The sequence below is a fragment of the Notamacropus eugenii genome, chromosome 2 (assembly GCF_028372415.1).
Source record: "Notamacropus eugenii isolate mMacEug1 chromosome 2, mMacEug1.pri_v2, whole genome shotgun sequence".
In the NCBI taxonomy this organism is placed as follows: domain Eukaryota; kingdom Metazoa; phylum Chordata; class Mammalia; order Diprotodontia; family Macropodidae; genus Notamacropus; species Notamacropus eugenii.
Window position 1 is genome coordinate 139,373,077 of NC_092873.1, and position 14,783 is coordinate 139,387,859.

The 14,783-nt window shown below is 33.4% G+C and overlaps 1 protein-coding gene across 6 annotated transcripts in view; it reads left to right on the forward strand.

Moving 5' to 3' along the window:
• FAM135A (family with sequence similarity 135 member A) overlaps positions 1–14,783 on the forward strand; it is a 127,901-nt gene that overhangs the window by 46,307 nt on the left and 66,811 nt on the right. For all 6 annotated transcript variants that reach the window (XR_011974352.1, XM_072642570.1, XM_072642574.1 and 3 more), the window contains exon 4: positions 984–1,063. Coding sequence is in view for 5 of the 6 variants with exons in the window: in XM_072642570.1 (XP_072498671.1) it covers positions 984–1,063 (80 nt within the window). In the remaining variant the exon portion in view is untranslated. The remainder of the gene's footprint in view (positions 1–983; positions 1,064–14,783) is intronic.

A 14,783-nucleotide genomic window follows, 5' to 3' on the forward strand; every position in this document is an offset into this window, starting at 1 on the left:
GACAGTTGAACAAACATACAAGAAACGTAATTCGGAAAACACTAGAACTCTTGGTTTTCCTGCATCTTTACTTCTTGAACTGCTCCAAGTCCTCTTTAGTCTCTGTCCTCCAACAAACAGTCCCAGTCCTCTAGTAGATCATACTTGTTTCGGACCTTTTTCCTGGCTTTGGACCCCAAAGTTTATACAGTAACTTGATAGTCACCTCAGCTTCATCAAGTCCAAGCCAAGAGCAGAATTTAAGTTTTACAGTGGATCAAGATAACCTACCTGTCAACTATCCCATCTGTTTATTGTTCCTTTTTCTTTTTTCCCCCCACACCTCTTTGACAAACCCTACACAATAGACTCCTTATAAGAGTAGTAGTAATTCTTACATTTATTTTAATAATCATATTATTTATAAATACTTAACATTTAAAGCTACAATGTAGAATGGCAGAAAAAAATTGCATATCTTATATATTGAGTCCTAGCTCCAACACTCACTAGCTTTGTGATGCTGGGCAAGTCAGTCACCTCTGAGCCTCCGTTTCCTCATTAATAAAAGAAAAGGTGTCAGACCAAATTACTTCTGATGTTGGCTTCCAACTAATATTGGGATGTAATATTCTGTGGAAGCAAGATTTTAAGAAACAGATTAAATGACAAATTATATAAGAAATCAGTAGAACATATTAGACCGTAATCAGTGGTGACTTGTAACCTGTGCCTCTGGTTTTTCATTAAGATGACTTTTAGTAGTACTTTTTAACAAATATTTCATACTGAAATAAGTCATTACTTACTACATATGAGAATATATGGAAATACAAAATAATTCTGATGTTTTAGGTTTTGTCTTTAATTATTTTTTAATGTTTTCTCTATTAGAAGTAAGCAGTAACAATGATTAACTTATTGTGAGGGAAATATTAGGATGAAAGGATTAGTATATTATTTTTAAAGTTATGTACCAAAATTATTTTTCTCTTTTGCTTCAGTTTTTACCAGATTCGGGCATCAATGAAAGTTCCTCCAAGAATTCCCCACAGATTAGAAGCTAGCTTATTACATGCAACAGGTAAGCCAAGAAATATGTTTAAGTTAAAAAAAAAAGTAGAGTATTAATAATTGCAAGATGATAATGTAAATGTATTTGGCCTTTAAAAAAACTATAGAGAAAAACATTGTAAAAACATTGTAAAACTCCCTGATGATGCTAGTTTCTGTGAAAAATTAAATTATATGTTGCAGAGAGGGATGCAAGGTAGATAAATAATTTCACACAAATCAGTAATATGTTTAGGGTTTTGTACTATCTATGATGTTGGGACAGTTTTAAAATTCCTTGAAAGAGCATAGAGAAATATTTCGGTTGCTGGTGATAAATATCCACCAGGATCTGGATAGAGTAGTATATCTTTATGGAGTGAACTTCAAAGGAGGAGAAGTTCAGGAGTGAATGTGGTAGAAGATGGGCCTGAAAGTGGCAGTGAAATATAAGAAGCATGGTTTTTCTCCTTGTTACCCATTTTGGAGAGGTGTATGGTATGACAGTGCAGATGGTGATATAACTAAACTGGCTAGGCTTTGGTGTCTTGGTTTGGTGGCTTGTTGCAATAGCTGGTTTTTACATTGAATTCACAAGTTTTGATACATTTTTAAATTCTTCAAGAAACCACACTTTGATCACATTAAATAATTTAGCTTTGATTATATAGACTTTTCAGTAAAACTTAAAATGAGTTCCTACATCATCAAAGGTATTTTTCTCCATGTCTTAAATACATTTCTAAATCTTCCATGAAATATTGCGCAGTGTAAGATTGTTTTGTAGGTTTCTGTCTCCATTTGGGAATTTCCGTAATTCTGAAACAATTCTGCTTCTTATTATATCAGTATATTTAATTTCCTTCTTTGGGGATAAGACTTCCAGAATTTCAAAAATATCTTTAAATATTGTTTAGAATGCGGTGGATATTTTATAGTCTGGTAAAGATGATCAGATCTACACAGGCTCACTCACGACTTTTTTAAGTTTATATATCTCAAGTTTAAGAATCCTTGAGTTACCAACTGGTTTGTTTGTTTTAAACTGGTTTTCTTGATGTTCTTCCAACTTAAAGACATTTAAATACATCTTATAGAAAAGAATAATAACTCCTCTGGCTACCAGATCCCCCAAAAGGTCTTAGTTTTTTTCTTAGGATAATTGGACTGTTTTGCAGCAATAGTTCATCAGTTCTAGGTAGTATTTTTCATTTTTTACTATACTTTTCCTTTACACTTCAGTAGGGCTGTTCTTTCATTATAGACTTGAATTATCCTTGCAATGCTTGATGTTTCCCCCCACCAAAATGCTGGTGATAATAATCTCCTAATAGATGAAATGTGATCTTAAGAACTGTTACTTTTACATGTTTCTTGGGTAATATCTATTTTTAAAAACTAAGACAAAAGAAAGCAGTGATGATACAAAATCCAACACAAAACTTTCAGAACTAACAAAAGATGGTGAAACCAGCTCAAACCAGTTTTGTATCTTCAGGGTCATACTTAGTCTTTTGTCAGTGGAAGCATATATGCGTAATGATTACTGTCACAAAATTAAGCTGTCTCAAAATTATTTCGTCCCCAAGTGATTCACCAAGTAATGCAACCATGATTCATCTCTGTTTTATTTGACAGTGACAGGATAGTCCTACATACTAAAGCCTAAATGCCTATCAAAAGTAGAGTCATTGTGCCACCTAACTTAGCTTAATTAATTAATTAGTTTACTTAACTACTTTGGTCACACCCAGATTCTGAGTTTTTAATTATCTAGCTATAGTATTTTAATTTCTATTGGTTTTAAATATAAAATTTGATTTATTTGATGCTTTATTTGACATTTGTTTGTATTTATTCTCTTTGCCCATTTTCCTTTATTTTTTAGAATAGTAGAAAATCTATAGTAAACCTTTCTTTAGAGATCTAATATCAAAGAATAAGATTACAGAAAGAAAGATGTTTTTTAGCCTGAACTCCATTTGAATAACACTAAATAGGAGTTTTGTTTATTAGGAGAAATAACAATAGGAGAAAATAACAATAAGTTACATTATTCTTTGTCTTCTATTAAAAAAACTACTTTCACTTCTCTTCATAGCTTGGAGGTCACAGTTCACATTTATGGAGGTGCCTTTCACAATTCCAATTAGGAGGAGAATTCTTAACCAAAGACTAGAAATTAACATAAAAGACAAAACAGAAAGCTTTTGTTACCTCAAATTTTTTCTAAAAATTTTATGCGGTATATGTAGAGCACGTATCAGATTGCATGACATCTTGGGGAGGAGGGAGAAAACTTAAAACTTATGAAATTTAATGTTGAAAACTAAAAATAAACAAATTGAAAACTATTTTTAAAATTATGTAAACAAAATCAATGAAGATGAAGTAAAAGAGACCAAATATCACTGAAAAATCTGTTACCTGAGTTTTATAGGTGCGGAAGAAAAAAAAATACTCCATGTTTAGGACATAAGCTTGCCAGAGACTATTTTTAGTAATTAATCTAATTATAAGCGTCTATGCATAGAGAGAAAAGTGGTTGCTTTTTTTTTATTGCTCTTAATTATAATTTTTAATTTATGGGATAAAACAAGCATTTCCATAGCACAGTATAATAAAAAGATGAAACTGCAAATCTACTATATCTACTGATTTTCAAGATTTCCAATTTGATGTTAATTTGGGATTTTTAATTTGTTCTTTTTCTAGTTTCTTTAGTTACATGCCCAATTCATTGATCAGCTTTTTCTTTATTTTATTGATATAAGCAATTACAGAAATAAAATCTTCCTTATGTACTGCTTTGGCTGCATCCCATAAATTTTGATTATGTCATCTCATTGTAGTTATTTTCTTTAGTGAAAGTATTGATTGTTTCTATGCTTTGTTCTTTGATCCACTTTTTTTAGGATTAGATTATTTAATTTTCAATTAATTTTTAAACTCTCCTGTTGATTATTGAATGTAATTTTTATTGCATTATGATCTGAAAAGGATGTGTTAACTATTTCTCCTTTTCTGCATTTGGTTGTGAGGTTTTTATGTCCTATAATACATAGTCAGTTTTTGTGTAGGTGCCATGTACTGCTGGAAAAAAAAAAAGGTATATTCCTTTCTATTTCAATTCAGTTTTCTCCAGAGATCTAACTTTTCCAGAATTTTATTATTCATCTCCTTAGTTTCTTTCTCATATTTTTTTTGTTAGATTTATCTAGTTCTGAGAGGGGAAAGTTGAGGTCTTCCAGTAGTATAGTTTTATTATCTATTTCCTCGTGTAACTCATTCAGCTCCTCCTTCACAAACTTAGGTGCTGTGTACTATTTGGTGCATATATGTTTAGTATTGATATGACTTCATTGTCTATAGTAATTTTCAGTAAGAGATGTGTGTACATTTGAGTCCTTTCTCTTTTTTCCTACGGTCTTTGGGGTATAGATCTAGTACTGGTACTGTTAAGGCCAAAGGGTGTGTTCAGTTCAATAGTGTTTTGGTCATGGTTACAAATTGATTTCTGGGATAATTTTTTTTTTTAAGAGGCCATTCTTTGCCTCATTTCTTATTAAGACTTTATCACTGAATGGGCACTGCCTCAGTCAGACTGTGCCCTATTAAAGATCTTAGCATGCTGAGCCATCTCTAATTGGCCTCATCCACATCTGACCAGTGGACCCACATGGCTCCAGAGGAGAAAGCAAGGCTGGTAACCCTATATAGCCCTCCCTCACCTAAATCCAATTCACGTTTATGTCATGGCATCACCACCCTGACATTACGATTCTGTTTGAGAATGAAGGACAAACAGCAGCAGCAAAACTGTTCAGATAAGAGAATATTACCCATGCCCTCTAACACTCTGTACTCCCTCAACCTTAGTAATGATAAAATTCTGAAGGTATCCTCTTCCCATTTAGGAATGTAAACAATTTAACTTTGGTTATTCTATATAATTTGTTAACTCATTTTTACCTTTTTAAGTTTCTCTTGGGTCTTGTTTTTAAATGTCAAATTTTCTGTTCAGCTCTGGTCACAAGGATTGATTGAAAGTCCTCAATATTGTTAAATATTTACACATATATCCCCACTCCTGCCAAAGGCTTATGTTTGGTTTTGCTGGGTGGGTTATTCTTGGTTGTAATCTTAGCTCCTTTGCCTTCCAGAGTATCACATTGGATGTCCTCCATTCCTTTTTGTGGTGGCTGCTAAATCTTGTGTGATCTTGATTGGTATTTGAGCTATTTCTTTCTGGTTGCTTTTAGTATTTTCTCTTCACCTTAGAAGTTCTGGATTTTGACTGTAATATTCCCTGGAGTTTTCATTTTGGGATTTCTTTCAGGAGGTAACTGGTAGACACTTTCAATTTCTATTTTGCCCTCTGGTTCTAAGAGAGCTGGGCAATTTTCCTTTATAATTTCTTGAAATATGGCATGTAGGTCCCTTTTTTGTTAATGGCTTTCAGGTAGTTAAATTATTCTTAAATTATCTCTCCTTGATTTGTTTTGTAGGTCAGTTATTTTCCCTGTGAAATATTTCATGTAAAAATTTCTTTTCAGTCTTTTGACTTTATTTTATTGTTTGTTGATGTCTCATGGAATCATAAGCTTCCATTTGGCCTATATTAATTTTTAAGCAGTTACTTTCTTAAGTGAGGTTTTATACCTCTTTTACCATTTGGTCAGTTTTTGTTTTTCTTCAGCACTTCTTTTACCAAGCTGTTAATTCTCTTCTTACAATTTTCTTGCATAGTTTTCATTTCTTTTCCCAGTCAATCCTTTACTGCTCTTATTTGATTTTGAAATCTTTTTTTTGTTTGTTTGTTTGGTTTTTTTGCTCTTGAGCTGCAAATTCCTGATCCAGTTTGGGTCTGTTGGCTTTTGTGTATTGTAATTTCTGTAGCCTGCTGCTGAACTCAGGTTCAGAGCAACTGAACTCTTGGTTCTCCCTTGGTTTTGGTCTCCTGTCTTGGTTTATTCCACTACAGGCCTTCTAGAGTTGTTGTGAAGTTTAGGGGTGCTGGAACCCCAAAATAGCGACACATGGGTCCTGCCTGAATGAATTCAACTTAAGCCTTCTTTCAACCAATGAAAAACAAGGTTTATTAAAGATCTGCCATAGTGGCCATTCTCTTAAGGAATCTGAACATTTGCCAGACTCTTAAGAAATCTGAGCATTCTTGACTCTTGTGTTGACAAGCGGACCAGATTGAAACTCAGCCTGGTTTGTTTTTTAAAGCCTAGTTTCACAAGCCTTTGAAAATATCTAAGCTGCTTTGAACTACAATCTGTAACATTCTCAAAGAAAAATCCCACAATAATATTAACAGTGCTTTTCAAGATGAGTAAATTTCTCCAACAGTAGGTTTCAGTACCACTTGTAGACTTTCATCTTGAGTACACTTGAGAATTTATTTTATCAGTTGTATTTTATTCCATTATGTCCAAAGTATCTTCTTAAGAAAATCTTTAAACACTAATGTGTAGGTTATCATGTTTTAGTACATTGGTTCTGAAAATGTAGCTTACATCATTCACAAGTGTCCTTACTCCAAAATGTAAATGAAGTATGTGTTATAGTGGAAGGAGTTTGGAGTTTTCTTTTTATGTTTATTTATTTATTTTTAGTTTTCAGCATTCGTTTCCACAAAATTTTGAGTTCCAAATTTTCTCCCCATCTCTCCCCTTCCCTCACCTCAAAATGCTGTGCATTCTGTTTACTCCTTCCCCCAGTCTTCCCTCCCTTCTATCACACTCCTTCCTTCCCTTATCTCCATCTTCTTTCTTTTCCTCTATGGCAAGATAGGTTTCTATACCCCATTACCTGTATTTCTTATTTCTCAGTTGCATGCAGTAACAATTCTCAACATTTGTTCCTAAAACTTAGAGTTTCATCTTCTCTCCCTTCCTCCCTCCCCACCCATCCCCACTGAGAAGGCAAGTAATTCAATCTAGGCTATATATGTGTAGTTTTACAAAAGACTTCCATAATAGTCATGTTGTATAAGACTAACTATATTTCCCTCCATCCTATCCTGCCCCTCATTTCTTCTATTATCTCTTTTGACCTTGTCCCTCCCCAAAAGTATTAACTTCTAATTACTCCCTCCTCCTCCCATTTGCCCTCCCTTCTACCATCCTCTCACCCCACTTATTCCTTTCTCCCTTACTTACCTGTAGTGTAAGATAGATTTTCATATCAAATTGAGTGTGTATGTTTATCTCCTCCTTAAGCCAAATGTGATGAGAGTAAGCTTCACTTTTTCCTTCTCACTTACCCCCTCTCCCCTCCATTGAAAAAGCTTTTTCTTGCATCTTTTATAAGAGATAATTTGCCCCATTCCATTTCTCTCTTTCTCTCAATATATACCTCTCACCCCTTAATTTTATTTTTTTAGATATGATATCTTTCTATTCAACTCACCCTGTGCTCTCTGTCTCCCTCTATATGTGTGTGTGTGTGTGTGTGTGTGTGTGTGTGTGTGTGTGTGTGTGTGTATAATCCTTCCAACTACCCAAATACTGAGAAGAGTTTCAAGAATTACAAATATTATCTTTCCATGTAGGAAAGTAAGCAGTACAACTTTAGTAAGTCCCTTATGATTTCTCTTTGCTGTTTACCTTTTCATGCTTCTCTTGATTCTTGTGTTTGAAAGTTAAATTTTCTATTCAGCTCTGGTCTTTTCATCAAGAATTCTTGAAAGTCCTCTATTTCATTGAAACACCATTTTCCCCCTGAAGTATTATACAAAGTTTTGCAGGGTAGGTGATTCTTGGTTTTAATCCTAGTTTCTTTGACTTATGGAATGTCATATTCCAAGCCCTTTGATCCCTTAATGTAGAAGCTGCTAGATCTTGTGTTATCCTGATTGTATTTCCACAATATTCAAATTGTTTCTTTCTAGCTGCCTGCAGTATTTTCTCCTTGACCTGGGAACTCTGGAATTTGGTTGCAATATTCCTAGGAGTTTCTCTTTTTGGATCTCTTTCATGAGGTGATTGGTGAATTCTTTCAATATTTATTTTACCATCTAGTTCTAGAATATCAGGACAGTTTTCCTTGATAATTTCATGAAAGATGATGTCTAGATTCTTTTTTTGATCATGGCTTTCAGGTAGTCCCATAATTTTTAAATTGTCTCTCCTGGATCTATTTTCCAGGTCAGTTGTTTTTCCCATGAGATATTCCACATTATCTTCATTTTTTCATTTTTTTTGGTTTTGTTTTATAATTTCTTGGTTTCTCATAAAGTCATTAGCTTCCATGTGCTCCATTCTAATTTTGAAAGAACTATTTTCTTCAGTGAGCTTTTGAACCTCCTTTTCCATTTAGCTAATTCTGCTTTTTAAAGTATTCTTCTCCTCATTGGCTTATTGGACCTCTTTTGCCAATTGTTAGCCTGTTTTTAAAGGTGTTATTTTCTTCAGCATTTTTTGGGGTCTCCAAACAGCAAGCTGTTTGACTCGCTTTTCATGATTTTCTTGCATCACTCTCAATTCTCCTCCCAATTTTTCCTCCACTTCTCTTACTTGATTTTCAAAATTCTTTTTTAGCTCTTCTATGTCCTGAGACCATTGCATATTTATCTTGGAGGTTTTGGTTGCAGAAGCCTTGACTTTTATGTCTTTCACTGATGATAAGCATTGTTCTTCCTCATTCAAAAGGATGGGAGAAAATACCTGTTCACCAAGAAAGTAGCCTTCTATAGTCTTATTGTTTTTTCCCTTTTCTGGGCATTTTCCCAGCCAGTTACTTGACCTTTGAGTCCTTTGTCAAGAGGAGGGTATATTGTGGGGACTTGTAAGTTCTCAGTTCCTCCAGGGTGGCACAGTCAAGTGAAAGGAGTTTACTCCTCTCCTGGCCTGCACTCTGGTCTGAGAACTTCCGCAAGCTTTTCTGCCTAGGATCTTTGAAGCTGCCTTTGGTGTTTGTGGGTTGAGCAACCTGGGAATTGCAACCTGCTCTGGTTCTGTTCCTGTCAATGCTGCATGGCCAAGGCTGGGCTGAGCTTCACTCTGAAACTAATGCAACAGAGCTTTTCTGCCCAGAATCTGTGAGTCGGCTTCCCTCTCCACAGCCGCCTCCAGCTCTACCACACTAGTGCGCTTCTCCTTACCTCAGGACTGCCATTCAGGGCTGAGATCCAGATCAGCCACCAGATTCCCCCAGGGCTTTAGGCAGAGGAAAGAGTTTGGAATTTTAAAGTAACATGCTACCTACTTGTACCATGTTAATCAGATCCAGTATTTTTTTTCCGTTATACCATTTGATTTCTTTGTACTTCATCTGTAAATCAATAAAATAATACTTGTATTATCTACCTGATTGTTGTGGAGCAAATATTTTTAAAGCACTGTATGAATGTTAGTTGTCATTATGTAAAATCAGATATACTTATGTCAAGTCATCATGAGAGGAAAAGTGGGAAGAAGACAAGCTTTTTATTCAGGGACCTTCTTGGTGAAAAGGCAATAATCTGAGAATTTTAGACATACCTCTTTCATTGGTAAAGTAGAGTGTGTCAAAGAGAATTCTCTTGCCTTTAACATTCTAGTAGGAAGCCCCTAGAATATGTGATTTGAAGTCTGCAAGCCAAAAAGTTGAAGAATGATGAGAGTGGTGACAGGCCCATGTTTTGACTAATTGCTATAGAATTAATCTTGATACCATAAAATCATTTCTGATATACTAAAAGTCATCTTTTTGTATAATAGAATTGTCACTCTCTGTGCTCTTTCCTCACCTCATTATTATTCTTTATTAGAGTATTTTTTCTCCTTCTGTCCTCCTGCCGTCTTCCCTTATCTGCTTTTCCCTATTTATGTATCTGTTTTCCTTCTCTCAGGTAAAATATTTGGTACTCATATATGTCTTTGGAAAGCTTTTCATTGAGATAAAGGAAAAATTAATGATATTATAGAAAACTTGAGTGATGATAAAATTATTCTTAAACAGTTTGTAAAACAAAATGTGTTCTGCACCTGTTAAACACATAAGAGAACATAGCAATAAATAAAGCTTATCTAAAAATAAATAATATTTATCTAAAACCATAAGCAAGCATTATCTATAATGGGGACAAGATAGAAACCTTCCTAGTATAATCAGGGGTAAGGCAAGATATCCAATTATTACCTCTAATATCCAGTATTTTACTAGAAATGTTAGCTATAGCAATAAAAGTAGAAAAAGAAATTGAAAGAATTAGAATAGGTAATGAGAAAATAAAACTATCATTCTTTACAGAAGATATGATGTTACACTTAGAGAATCAACTAAAAAACTACTTGAAATAATTAACATCTTTAGCAGAGTTGCAGTATATGAAATAAACCCACATAAATCATCAGCATTTCTATATATTAACAGCAAAATTCAGCAGCAAGGAAAAGAAAGAGAAATTCAATTTAAAATAGCTATCGACAATATAAAATACTCGGGAGTCTACCTGCCAAGACAAACCCAATGAACTATATGAACACAATTACAAAATACTTTTAACATAAAGTCAGATCCAAACAATTGGAAAAATACTAATTGTTCATGGCTAGGCCAAAGCCAATAATCTACCTAAATTTATTTATTCAGTGCCATACCAATCAAACTACCAAAAGTATTTTACAGAGCTAGAAAAAATAACTAACAAAATTCATCTGAAAGAACAACAGGTCAAGGATATCAAAGGCATCAATGAAAAAAACTTGAAGGAAGGTAGTCTGGCTGTAAAACTGTGCATACTTTTGATCTAGCAATACCACTGCTAGGTATATATTCCAAAGACATTCCAAAAAAAGAGGGGAAAGGATCTGTTTGTACAAAATATAGCAGCTTTTTTTTCAAGTGGCTAAGAATTGAAAATCAAAGGGATAACCCATCAACTGGGAAATGGTAAACTGTGGTATAGGATTATAATTGAATATTATTGTGCTGTAAGAAATGACAAGCTGGATAATTTCAGAAAAATCTGGACTCACATGAAGTGATGCAAAGTGAAGTGAATAAACCAGGAGAACACTGTACACAGTAACAGCAATGTTGTTTAATGAAGAATTGTGAATGAGTTAGCTTTTCGCGGCATTACAGTGATCTAAGGCAATCCCAGAAGACTAATGATGAACTATACTGTCTATCTCTAGAGGAAAAAATTGATATTGTTTGAATACAGACTGAAGCACACTGTTTTTCACTTTCGTTCTTTTTTTTTTTGTCTTGTACAAAATGACTAATATGGAAATGTTTTACATGATTGCCCATATATAACCTACATCAGATTGCTTACTATCTCTGGGAGGGAAGAATAGAATTTGGAAGTCAGAACTATAATAAAAAAACCCCCACAAATGTTAAAAAAAAAAAATTGTTTTAACAAGTAATTGGAAAAAGATAAAATATCATATTTTAAAAATGTGTTGACAGTGGGATATTTTACGGTGGCGTCAGCCATAAAGGACAATAATTATTCTCTGTATTGTTAAAAATGATTATAAAATTATTCTGATAATTTTCCAAGCTTGTAATGTTGCTGATTAAGTAATCCCAATACATACTTAAAAAAAAAATGGATGTCCTAAAAATGTAAAGACCATTTCAAAGTAATAGGAACAGTAGGTATTCAAACTACACCACAGGCTTAGGAAAGGGAAGCTGATGTCATAACTTCTCTATCCCCATGTAAGAAAAAGAATAAGTATTTGGTATTTTTCAAAAATGGAGATTAAAGCAGATGTACTTTCTTTAACAAATTTTAATGTAGCTTTTTCTGTCTAGTCAACATGAAAGGAAATACTAAACTTTTTTTTAAGAGAAAGAACTCCACAATTAAGTAATAGAAGTAATCGCTTACATAGATTTAAAGGGTTATGTTTTCAAATGAGATAATGTATATACAGCTATTGGTGACTGCACAGCACTATATAAATGTGGTTTATTACTAAATGAACTTTAGCATTAAAGAGATGACGACACAAGAATAAAAAGGTTATAGAAATTTGCATAAGAAAATATCAACTAATAACCTTTTCTATATATATAAATTTATATAATTTATACATGAATTAGTGGCATCCTTATTAAAGGTTATTAATAGTAAATAGGAAAGCTTTTAACAATGATATTATAGACCACATTTTTACCATCACACAATGGACTAAAATGTGTGGAAAATACAAGATCTCATTGCCCTTATTGTTTGTTGATTTTTTTTAAGCTTTTGATTAGCTAGAGCAAAATGCTATATTAAAAGCTCCCTCACAACATATTGTCTCCTTTGCATTACTTCTGCATTAATCACAATTATGTGAGACTCCTTGAAAGCTATGTCAGTAGATATAATCTTGTTTTATAACTTATCATTAATATCAAGCACAGCCAAAAATAGAGATATGTATATTTGCCATTGTCATGTAGGAGATCAAGTGAAAAGTCCAAATTAACAGCATTTCCCTGTGAATAGTGAAATCTTCTGTGTTCCTGTTTGTTGGTGGCATTGTGCTGATTGCATCAAGCCCAGGAATGTTGCTGTCTTCATAAAGGAGATTCATAACTACTCAAAAGTGTTTGGCTTACTCATCTGCAAGAAAAAAACAGTGGATGAAGACTGCCTGTTTTACAGATATAAATATATAAATATGTATATATAAATATATAAAATATATATATAAATATATAAATCAGATATACAGCGTGTGTGTGTATGTGTGTACAGAAAGGTAGACAAATACACACACGTGTAACTTTAATCTAGTTTGTATACCCTTAGACCCACTAAAAATGGACTGTGAATTGGCCACAGAAGTAAACAAGAGAAGATTGAACTGGATTGCTTGTAGAAAATTTCAAGACTCCTGTAGTAACCCAGCACTTTTCCCTGAAACAAAGATTCATCTTTTTAATCTTTCTTCTGTGTCTAATGTATTCCTCAGGATGTGTTCTTCACACACCTCTCATAAAATATCTAATTTCATCCAAGACATGTGTCAGTCATCACCTTGTGCCTATAGATCTCCCTAACTTCTTGTGCCCTCTCTGTATAATTTGTATTTAACTTAGCCTGATAGTTGTTTTGTATTCATTATATGTACCTATAATTGTACATGTTATCTCACCCAGTAGACTGTAAGTTCCTTGAGATCAGAGATTGTTGTTTGTTTTTTTTATCTTTGTGTCTCTGGCCCCTAGCTCATACTTGGCATTTAATAAATGCTTGTTAATTGACTGTTGATTTACCTACTAGATGCTAAAGATAATAAACATTTCTTGAACTGAATCTTACTGGTACTTTATGGCATATAGTTTTTTTTAAAGCAACCACTTTTTATTATTTTAAATATTAATGTTGACTAAAGACAAGTTTCAATCTTTGACGATAAGTATCAGAGAGTTACTTGTGTCAGAGAATATGAGTGAACCACTATACACACCTTTTAAAGTCATACAAGGGTAATCCGTTTTACTTTTTTCTCAGAAAGCCATGAGAAGGACATTTGTTTGCAAAATCTTGTAATGCTTTGCTCTGTAGGACACCTTCAGTTTGGGGTAAAACATGGTGCATGCTGATACCTAAGTACTTCTAAGGGTGTCTGAGCTAAAATAAGAAATTTCCATTTTTCTTTGTGGTAGTAATAAAAATAAAATAAATCTACCTTATAACACAGACTTGTTTCTGAGACTTGCATAATGTAGATATTTGTAAAAACTCAGTACTCTTAAAAAAAAAAATACCAGGACCTCAAATTCATACTCTGATAAAGAAAAAATAAAGTAACCACATTTGTAAAAGAGTTAAAGTTATGGATAATAAATATACAAAATACTATACTTGATGTTTCCCAATTTAAAAAATACTGGCTTTGAAAATGAAATGGAGATAGAGATCATCTGATTAGTCATTGGCCAATCTATACATGCAATTCACATTTTATTTTAAAAGCTTAGGTTTTAAAAATATGGATGGATAAAGAACCAGTTTGCCAGGTACAAATATGATATATGTGGTCCTACTCCTTAATTAGAATGATTAATACATTTTTGTCATGATAATTCAATTCATTAAATGTTTACTAATCATCTAGATGGCACAATGGATTGAGTGCCAGGTTTGAAGTCAGGAAGACTCATCTTCCTGAGTTCAAATCTGGCCTCAGACACTTAATAGCTGTGTGACCCTGGGCAGGTCACTTAACACCATTTGCTTCAGTTCTTCATTTGTGAAATGAACTGGAGAAGGAAATGGCAAATCATCCCAGTATCTTTGCCAAGAAAACCCCAAATGTGGTCACAAAGAGTTGAACACAACTGAACAAAAACAAAGAACGTTTGAAAGCTACATTAGCCTGTAGGTTGCTTATAGTTAAGGATTAGAAGAATATTTAATTTGCTATCATGAAATCTTAAATTTTGAAGAGTCTTTGGAGGCTATTCATTCCAGGCTTCCTCTTCCCTATCCCCAGCTGGAAACTTCCTTATTATTATTATTCAACTTAACCCACGATGTCCCAATGTTAAGATGAAGCTTCCTTTCTTCTTTATTTTTTTTAATTAAATTATTTTATTTGTTTTCAGTGTTTGACAATCACTTCCATATATCTTAGATGTTTTTTCTCTCTCTTCCCCTCACTCCCTCCTCCCTCCCCAAACCCTTCCTGAGATGGCATAAAATCTTACATAAGTTTTACACATACATTCCTATTAAATACATGTTGCATAGAAGAATTAAAATGAATGGGAGAAACCATAAAACAAAACATAATACAAAA